Source organism: Calidris pugnax, unplaced genomic scaffold (genome assembly GCF_001431845.1).
Source record: "Calidris pugnax isolate Ruff unplaced genomic scaffold, ASM143184v1 scaffold79, whole genome shotgun sequence".
In the NCBI taxonomy this organism is placed as follows: domain Eukaryota; kingdom Metazoa; phylum Chordata; class Aves; order Charadriiformes; family Scolopacidae; genus Calidris; species Calidris pugnax.
Genome location: NW_015090817.1, coordinates 130,021 through 140,310, shown reverse-complemented (window position 1 = coordinate 140,310; position 10,290 = coordinate 130,021). Strand labels below are relative to the sequence as shown.

The 10,290-nt window shown below is 45.4% G+C and overlaps 1 protein-coding gene across 1 annotated transcript in view; it reads right to left on the bottom strand.

Annotated features, from left to right (window-relative positions):
• Positions 1-10,290, bottom strand: part of DCC (DCC netrin 1 receptor) — a gene marked incomplete at its 5' end in the record, with an annotated part of 230,009 nt that overhangs the window by 145,339 nt on the left and 74,380 nt on the right. Inside the window, one exon of the mRNA XM_014939750.1 lies at positions 6,479-6,528. Within this exon, the coding sequence (XP_014795236.1) occupies positions 6,479-6,528 (50 nt within the window). The remainder of the gene's footprint in view (positions 1-6,478; positions 6,529-10,290) is intronic.

Here is a 10,290-nt window from a genome sequence, read left to right as displayed (position 1 = left end):
CCCCCTCCCTCCGGGCGTCGCCGCGGCTGCCCGCAGGTGCGGCTCCCTTCCGCTGCGGCGGGCTCAGGCGCTGGGGCGGTGCGTGTTGGGGAGAAGGGAAGGGAAGGGAAGGGAAGGGAAGGGAAGGGAGAAGAGAAATAGAATAGAACAACTAGAAAAGAATTAGAATAGAATAGTATTACAACAGAATTAGAATAAAATAAAATTAGAACAGAATTAGAATAGAATAAAATACAATTAGAATAGAATTAATAGAAGAGAATTACAACAGAACTAGAATAGAATAGTATTAGGAACAGAATGGAATAGAGAAGAGAGAAAAGGAAGGGAAAGGGAAAGGGAAAGGAATTAGAACAACTAGAAAAGAATAGAATTAGAACAGAATTAGAATAGAACAGAATTAGAATAGAATTAGAATAAAACAGAATCAGAATAGAATAAAAATAGAATTAATAGAATAGAATTAGAACAGAATTAGAATTAGAACGGTATTAGGAATTGAATGGAAAAGGAATGGAAGGAGGAGAAGGAGAAGGAGAAGGAGAAGGAGAAGGAGAAGGAGAAGGAGAAGGAGAAGGAGAAGGAGAAGGAGAAGGAGAAGGAGAAGGAGAAGGAGAAGGAGAAGGAGAAGGAGAAGGAGAAGGAGAAGGAGAAGGAGAAGGAGAAGGAGAAGGAGAAGGAGAAGGAGAAGGAGAAGGAGAAGGAGAAGGAGAAGGAGAAGGAGAAGGAGAAGGAGAAGGAGAAGGAGAAGGAGAAGGAGAAGGAGAAGGAGAAGGAGAAGGAGAAGGAGAAGGAGAAGAAGGAAGGAAAGGAATAGATTGTAATTAGAATAGAAATAGAGTATTTTCAGTTGGAAGGCACCTACAACGATCACCTAGTGCAACTGCCTGACCACAAGTCAAAGCCTGTTATTTAAGGACACTCTCCAAACATCTCTCAAGCACCACCAGACTTGGCCTGTTCCAGGGTCCCACCACCCTGTCAGTAAAGAAATGCTTCCTCGTGTCAAGCCCAAGCTTCATAAATCACACTTACTTGGGGGAAAAATACCAACCCAATGTTCCACATACGCTAAAAGACACTAAATGGGACATATTGCACCTATTTCATGCACCCTGAAAAGGAGAATTAGCTCTTGACATTGCTTTAGCATAAAAGGGCCAAATCCATCCTCATCCTCCAGCCAGCCAGTGGTGCCACAGGGGGATGATGCAGCCCTGAGGATAGGGACTTGGGGGTGCTGGTGGATGAGAAGCTGGACATGAGCAGGCCGTGGGGCACTTGCAGCCCAGAAGGCCAATCCCATCCTGGGCTGCATCAAAAGCTGCGTTGCCAGCAGGTCCAGAGAGGTGATTCTTCTGCTTTACTCTGCTCTGGTGAGACCTCACCTGGAGTATTGTGTGCAGGTCTGGAGCCCTCAATAGAAGAAGGACATGGACCTGATGGAGAGGGTCCAGAGGAGGGCCACAAGGATGATCAGGGGGATGGAGCACCTCTGCTACGAGGACAGGCTGAGGGAGCTGGGGTTGTTCAGCCTGGAGAAGAGGAGGCTCCGGGGAGACCTAATAGCAGCCTTCCAGTACCTGAAGGGAGCCTACAGGAAGGCTGGGGAGAACCTGTTTAGAAAGGCCTGCAGTGACAGGACGAGGGGCAATGGCTTCAAGCTGGAGGGGAACAGCTTTAGACTGGAGATGAGGAGAGGGTTCTTCACTGTGAGGGTGGTGGAGCACTGGAACAGGTTGCCCAGGGAGGTGGTTGAGGCCCCTTCCCTGGAGATATTCAAGGAGAGGCTCGATGGGGCAACCTGGTCTAGTTGGGGGTGTCCCTGCTGACTGCGGGGAGGTGGGACTAGATGACCTTTGGAGGTCCCTTCTGGCCTGGGCAATTCTATCATTCTATGATGCACAGCTCAGTGATGATTCCTCCCAAGCTTTAGGATGCATTTCTAGCCCATTTTAATGTACATTTCCTAGCGGAGAGATGTTAAGCAGCTGAGGTAAATGCAGGCTGACAGGATGGAGTGTATCGCTTGCCGTCAGTGCAAAGCAGCCTCCAGACCCAGATGGCCAAGAAATGGGGGGGGGGGGGGAAAAAAGAAAAAAAAAAAAAAAAAAGGGATTTTTGCAGCGGGAACATCTGGCTCCTGCCTGTTCTCACGTCTGGCACGGAGCATCCCAAAGCAAGTCTCCACCTGTCTGCATCCTCCTCCCCGGCAGAAATCAATGGAGGGACCAAAAGCAGAGGGAAAAGAAGAAAAAAACTTCCTAAAATTTTCGTCTGACAGCCCGAAAAATCGTAAAGGCTTTATTCTCTTTGCCAAAGAGTTTGGTGATGGCTTTAATTAGGACACCACTACCTTTTTCCAATGACTGATCTATGGCTAAATGATGTCAAACTTGATGAGAAGCTTGTTTCCTTCAGGAGATCCTTTCTGGCCACAAATAAGGGTCAGTGTAAAATTGCAGCATTAGGTGAGCACCTATAAGAGGTGGCAGCTAATGGATAAATTTTTGGATAAATTAATTTAGGAAAAGGACAGAGAAGCAACATTAAAAACTAAAATCAATGTGATTTTTAAAAGTGTAGCTCCAAAGAATCCATCCACCTTACATCCTACCTGCGAAGCATCTCCAGCAGCCACGTATCTTTGGGTTTAAATGATGTGAAATTAAGTGATGTGTTAGGGGTGGAGTTCCTGGTACCCTCCATCCCACCTCTTCTGACAACAAAAGTCTACAATCCACAGCTATTTCAAGCCAGAGCCACCTTCTCCTTTGTTAAATTTGATATAAAACTCTGTATTTTATTAATGCGAGCTAATAATTAAGAAAACTCTTCCTGCTGCTTATTTATAGGTATTTTTAAATCTCATAAATAGCACAAATTCTGATTTGCTGTACGATTCTGCCAACAGTATGACCCTATAATAACCACAAAGATTTTTTTTAGGTATAAATATAAACACACACCAAAGAAATGATACAAAATCCAGATTCACGACGGGTCTTTTAGCTTTTCCAAGAATGTTACTGGTCCCATGAAAAAATCCCCCCCTCTTCATCAAAGTGGGATTAAATCACCACTAAATATGATCAAAGAAATTCCACTTCTACCCTTAGTTCTAATTATTTCCTTGCTTTTCTCTGTATTTTAAAATGGGAAGACGAAATAAAGTTGAATACGGTTTTAATTGGATAAATCTATAGCTATTTACGCACCTCTGATTTGCTAATTAGTACCCAGTACTTAAAAAATTACAGAAAGGGAAAACACACCAATATTTAAAGCAAGGAAGCAAAGAAGTAAACAAATACAGAAATAGCCACAAAGAGTTGCCTTCCTGCTGGTGCTTGAAAAGGGTGGAGAAAAAACAAGGTCTAAGGAAAAAAAAAAACCCTCAAATTAAAAAGGAGCAAATTCTGCGCTTTCCAGCTCCTGGCCCCCAGCTACAGCCACACAAATCCCATGCCAGCTCCAAAAAAGTCCAGATCCACTGGATCTCCCCCAAAATCGGAGTATCTTTAATTTTTAGCTCTTTATTCCTACAACCCCAGCAAAGCATGGATCTCCTTCTTCTCCAGATCACTCTCTTCACGGCCTTTTCCTTAAGTGACGCAAGGGGTTTTCAAACAGAAGAAGTCAGAATAAATCCCTTCTTGCTTATTAGATCACAGAATGATATAGGGGTTGGAAGGGACCTCTGGAGATCATCCAGTCCAACCCCCTGCCAAAGCAGGGCCACCCAGAGCAGGTCCCACAGGAACGTGTCCAGGTGGGGTTGGAATGTCTCCAGAGAAGGAGACTCCACCACCTCTCTGGGCAGCCTCTGCCAGGGCTCTGACACCCTCAAATTGAAGAAGATCCTCCTCATGTTGAGATGGAACTTCCTATGGTGAAGTCTGTGCCTGTTCCCTCTTGTCCTGTCCCTGGGCACCACTGAAAAAAGCCCAGCCCCATCCTCCTGACACCCACCCTTCAAGTATTTATAGGCCTTGATCAGATCCCCCCTCAGCCTTCTCTTCTCCAGACTCAAAAGACCCAAGAAGTCCCTCAGCCTTTCCTCATTAGAGAGATGCTCCAGGCCCCTCAGCATCTTTGTAGCCCTCTGCTGTCCCCTCTCCAGCAGTTCCCTCTCCTTCTGGAACTGGGGAGCCCAGAACTGGACCCAGTGCTCCAGCTGGGGCCTCCCCAGGGCGGAGCAGAGGGGCAGGATGACCTCCCTCCACCTGCTGGTCCCACTCTTCCTGATGCCCCCCAGGATGCCATTGGCCTTCTTGGTCACCAGGGCCCATTGCTGGCTCGTGGGCACCCTGTTGTCCACCAGGACTCGAGATCTTTCTCCTCAGAGCTGCTCTCCAGCAGGTCACCCCCAACTTGTCCTGGTGCAGGGGGTTATTCCTCCCCAAGTGCAGCACCCTACACTTTTGAATCACCCCTTCTTTTTCTTGGCCGCTTGGGCGTCGGGTTTTCCAGGGAAATCTCTTTTTAGCAGGGAACTGTATTTCTGTCACAGCCCTCCCCGTTACCAGTTCTCCTCTGACCCAGGTCCTCCCAGTCCCAGAAAGTCATCGATATTAAGCAATAATCCTGATTAGAGCAATCCAGAGCCAGAGCCTTCCGTGGGTTAGTAAATGAATAGACTCTGCCACCGCCGAAGAAAAAGAGCGTAACTAGAGAAATCTTATTAAAGCAGAGATAAAAACTTAAAACAATTCTAGGAACTGCCCAGACCAGCCTTCGGGCTCTCCCGTGCCCCGCTCAAATCCAGTCTGCAAACTATGGGGGTTCTTTAGTTATTTGGTTTGATTTCATCAGTTGGAGGAATTATGAGCGTTTAAATCAAATGTGTTCCCTTATTACCTAGATGGGAGTATTTCAATTCTAGTTGAGCTTTCTCAAGACTCCGATACGCGGGGTATCAGCGCTGAAGAGCCCCAACGGGTTCCCCATCTCTCTTTCTCCCCAATAAAGCTCCCCAATTTCAATAATACCTTTTAATAATACCTTAAAATACCTTTTTCCACCTATCCCACAGGGTACCAGATTTAAAGCCGATTTAAAACCGATACTGACAGCGAGAGGGATGCTGTGGGAGGCGTCCATCTAGATTTGAGCATCCCCACACCATCCCCACAAGCCTTCTCCCCTGGTGGCTTGTTTCTTTACTTTTTTTCTGAGCTTTTTAAAGGGCCTCCCAGTTTTGTATCATCAGCAAACTTGTACATTTGAGCATCCCCACACCATCCTGAGCTGCGCTGTCTCCCCCCCGACCCCCCGGTGCCTTGTTTCTTTATTTTTTTTCTGAGCTTTTTAAAGGTAAATGATGGCCACAAAAGGTCAGGGAAGGCGATCAGCCGCTCTGTGACATTTTACCTGGAGAATAAGCAGGCAAAAAAAAGCGAAGGCGAAGGGTCGGAACAAGATGTGCCGAGACACCGATGCCCTTTGGGCTCTACAGCTAAGAGGAACTGAAAAGCAACTGGAGCTGGGTGTATTTAAAAAAATAAATAAATTTTAAAAATCAGACTATACGTTCCATGTCATGAAAACAAGCAGTGGAGGGAGAAAAGATCAAAGTGACAGGTACTCGGTGTTCCCAGCAGATCAGAGATGGTATAAATGTTCCTTTAAATTGTAGTTTATCCTCCTGAGTGAGCTTTGGGCTCCTGCTCCTCAGGAGGACATCTCCAAAAATCCAAGGGGACACCCAGACGTGATGCCTCGGGTGGGGTTTTTTGTGCCTTTCACTTCCCACTTTCTGAAGCAGAAGCTTTTCCCCACCCAACCGGGCCCATCGTTAAATCAGAATAAAAGCTTCTACAGCTCCAATAAATGAATAAAAAGGAAAGAAAGGATCTAAAAAACGTTCAGAATATATTCAGAAACAGCACTCCAGCAGTAAACGTAATTAACACCTATTATGCACAATATTATCTCGTGAAATAATATAAACCACTTCATCAGGGATGAGTTAAGACTTTTTTTTAAGAAGGGAAGTATTGGATTGAAGAGAAAGAAACACACCTTGGAGAAAACATATATATTTGTTGGAATAAACAAGCTGACAACAGACTTACCTGCACGTGGTGCATTTAAGCCACCCATAAAATATTTCTTCCCCCCCCCTCCCCTCCGGAATAATTCTGCTTCTCATTATGCCCTGACATGGTTCCATTTAATCAAAGAGCAGTTATGTTTATTGCAGCTGTTAATCTGCAATCAGGGAACAGCTTCTGCTTGTTCACCTACGTTTAAGTGACACCACCGTTGCCAAAGCCTCTCTGCTTCTCTCTAAAACACCTTTTTTGGGGGGTTTTAGTTGTTATTTTAACGTGATCTCTGGGACAAGTGAAGGGAACCTTCTGCACGGGGCAGATTGGGTGTGTTTTGATATTTAAAAGCTACCCAGAAAATCGAAATATTTAGGCAAATAGTGGTGATTGTTGGCTTGGAGGTGCCGAGGAGGTGGCAGACTTACCCTGGAGTTGACCACTTCCAAGGAGACGTTCTGAGGCATCGAGCTGGGCACTGAAAGGGAAGAAAAACAACAAAAAAAAAGGGAAATATTGTCGTTAACGTTTAAGCCAGACGAGGTCACATCAAATATTTCTTCTCATTGGAAAGGAAAAAAAAAAAGAGCGTAGCTTTTACACCTAGTTTATAATCTGATCACAACCGTGCAGCTAATCCAGGTGGCACTTCAGAGGTCCCCCAGGGAGAGAAAAACCAAACGCATCTGTTCATTTCTTCTCCTTTTTTTTTGATAGACCTATTAGTAAACCCTTTAAAGAGCCACTCAGCAGCCTCCCCGCGGCGAGACCCGCGACTGGAATGCAGCTATTTGTTATCAACTTGGTCAGAAATAAACAAGGAGAAGCCACAATTAATCTGCTTTTTTGTTATTCAAGTGCATTTCAGAATATATTTCTTCTCTACAGGCAGAGGGAGGGCATTCCTCCCAGTGGCACCAGTGCACCCTGTTTATAACGATGCCTAAAGGGGGAGCGAGGAAATACTTTGTTTTTAGATATTATTTTAAAAACAGTGTTTTACATCAAGGCTCTGCTGGTTGTACGTATTAAAACCCACACCTGGTTTTATACAACTCAACTTTGTTACATCCATTCTGATAAATATCATTCTTAAATGGGATTAATAACTATCGCTGATGGCAAATACTAATTCGACCAGCGAGGGGCCAAGAGCTTGAAAAAAATGCTTCGTAGTTGGTGATGCATCATGAACAAGAAGCTTTATTTTCCTTTATTTTTATACTTTATTTCCTCATTTTTATACTTTATATCCTCATTTCAGAGGAATAACACCTGCCTGCTGACCCGGGCTACTGAAAAGCAGGGATGTAGTTTATCCTTAGAGGAAGGTGGCCCTCAACATGGAAAGAAAGAGGTGAAGCAGCACCACAGCAAACATCCAATTTAAGAAGAGTTTGGAATGTGATGTATTAGGGAAAATGAGAGAACATGATTTTTTGGTGTACACATATGAATATGAGTCAGATCAAAGCTGTTTAAACTCTTTTCATATGATATTAACAAGAACACTCGGGCAAAATCGTTCTAATTGCAGTTCTCAAAGAATCACAGAGCATCACAAAATGATACAAGGTTGGAAGGGACCTCTGGAGATCATCTCCTCCAACCCCCTGCCAAAGCAGGTCCACCCAGAGCAGGTCCCACAGGAACGTGTCCAGGTGGGGTTGGAATGTCTCCAGAGAAGGAGACTCCACCACCTCTCTGGGCAGCCTCTGCCAGGGCTCTGCCACCCTCACACAAAAGAAGTTCCTCCTCATGTTGAGGTGGAACTTCTTATGGTCAAGTTTGTGCCCATTTCCTCTTGTCTTATCCCTGGGCACCACTAAAAAACGACTGGCCTCATCCTCCTGACACCCACCCTTCAAGTATTTCTAGGCCTTGATCAGATCCCCCCTCAGTCTGCTCTTCTCCAGACTCAAAAGGCCCAAGTCCCTCAGCCTTTCCTCCTAAGAAAGATGATCCAGCCCCTCAGCATCTTTGTAGCCCTCTGCTGTCCCCTCTCCAGCAGTTCCCTCTCCTTCTGGAACTGGGGAGCCCACAACTGGTCCCAGTGCTCCAGCTGGGGCCTCTCCAGGGCAGAGCAGAGGGGCAGGATGACCTCCCTCGACCTTCTGACCACAGTCTTCCTGATGCCCCCCAGGATGCCATTGGCCTTCTTGGCCACAAGGGCACATTGTTGGCTCATGGGCATCCTGTTGTCCACCAGGACTCCCAGGTCTTTCTCCACACACCTGAATGAGTTCAAGGATCTAAAAAGAATCATCTGAGACTTGCAACATCTTTGAGCCCAAATAAATTAATTTGTTTTAAATGAGCGTAGCGTTAAGAAGTGCTTGGATTATTATCTCTTGTTATCTGAATGGGGAAAGGACTCCTGGCTGCAGTCAATAATTTAATAGACAAAGAGCTACGAGCTAGATTCAAAGAATCCCAGAATGATGTGGGGTTAGAAGGGACCTCTGGAGATCATCTCCTCCAACCCCCTGCCAAAGCAGGGCCACCCAGAGCAGGATCCCATCTATAACAGAAATCAGGCACATCCTTTTTTTCAACTTCTTCACTGAAAATTGCTATTTAGGATTTGGACATCCATCACCAAACCTATATATATACATAAATATTTCTGCAAATCACTTATTCTGGCCAAAGCTTTCCCCAGAAGGAACTGGTGAAATCCTATGTATTAAATAAACGAGGATATAAAGTTGACAATATTGTAGCAGGAATGAATATGAGAAGAAACCACCCCTGTGCAGTCACTCAACGAAAGGAGGGCAGAAAAATGGTCTAAATTCTGCTTTTCCCAGATTATTTTAAGCAGCGCTGGTCAGACAGCTCCTCCCCTGGCCTCTGTCTAGTCACGTCCACACTCAACACAGAAATCCCCAAAGAGCAGCACTTTGGAGCATCCTCAGCGCCCGCTGCTATTTAAGGATTGAAATCAGTCAGAACTAAGTCATTTATCAGGGCTAATAAGATAAAAAAGAGTATTTTAAACGCAGGCTACAAAAGAGCAAAAGCAACAGCAGGTAAAGAGGAGGGTCCCGTTGGCAGCAAAGGCCCACGTGAAGATTGTTGTCCTTCATGAAGGCTCTGTGGATCATAAAAAAGGGGGGAAAAAGAAAAAAAAACCTGCATTTGAATCTAAATAATCTAAAAACTCAAATTGTTTTGAGGCAGAGGTACAGCAAAGTGAATATAAGAAGGAAAATTGAAAGTCTTCCTCAGTCTGGGGACCTCAAGATAGAGAGATCTGCTGTTGGGAAAGGTCCAGGGTCAGAAACAGCCTGAAGCACCTGGGAGTTAGAATCATGGAATTGTCCAGGTTGGAAGGGACATTTAAGATCATTAAGTCCAACCATCAACCCAACATTGACAAAGCCACCACTAACCCATGTCTCTCAGCACCACGTCTGCCCGGCTTTTACATCCCTCCAGGGATGGGGACTCCACCACTTCTCTAGGTGGCCTCTTCCAAGGCTTGGCAACCCTTTTGGTGAAGAAACTTCTCCTAATATCCATCCTAAACTTCCCCTGGTGCAACCTGAGGCTCAGGAAGGTCCAGGCTGAGGAAGACGATCATCCTTGGCCATGGGACCCAAGCCCAGTCTCGCTCTACCCCAACCTGCCGGGGCTCCTTACGCAAAGCTCTTCCCACCTCAACCTCTTTTTTTTCCTCTTTTTGGGTTTCTCCAGTGCAGGGATCATTCTTTATTTGTTTCCATACTACCCACCATGATGGCAAGTTGATCTAAAGCACAGCTGCTACACAAAACATCTCACCCTCCCTTAACACGGCGGAGATGGCCCTGCTCACGCTCCCCTCATTTTAAAAAATATCAGTCAGAAAAGGGCCTCCGTGCTGCGCTTGGCATTGAGAAGAAAAAGAAAAATGAGATATTTTTGGACGTTTCAGAATTAGACGAATGCCGACATCTCCCAGAAAAGCCTGGTTTTGCTGGAGAATATTTGCTCTTGTCCGTGAGAGGCAGAAATGCTCGTGGCCCCGGTTTCTCAAACGTGATTCCTCTTCTCTTTCCCCTCTCTCTTGGGCAGCAAAAGCTCACCGTGACATTTAAATCACCTTAAACCCTTCTCATTATTCTAATTATTGTTTTTCTTTCTATCGTTGTGATTATTCCTCCTTGGCCAACGCTTGTTGTATTTCCCAACTCTGTTGCGTGCACGAACGTTCACCGATGCACTCCTTATCTTTCCTTCTTTTCAACCAAAACCC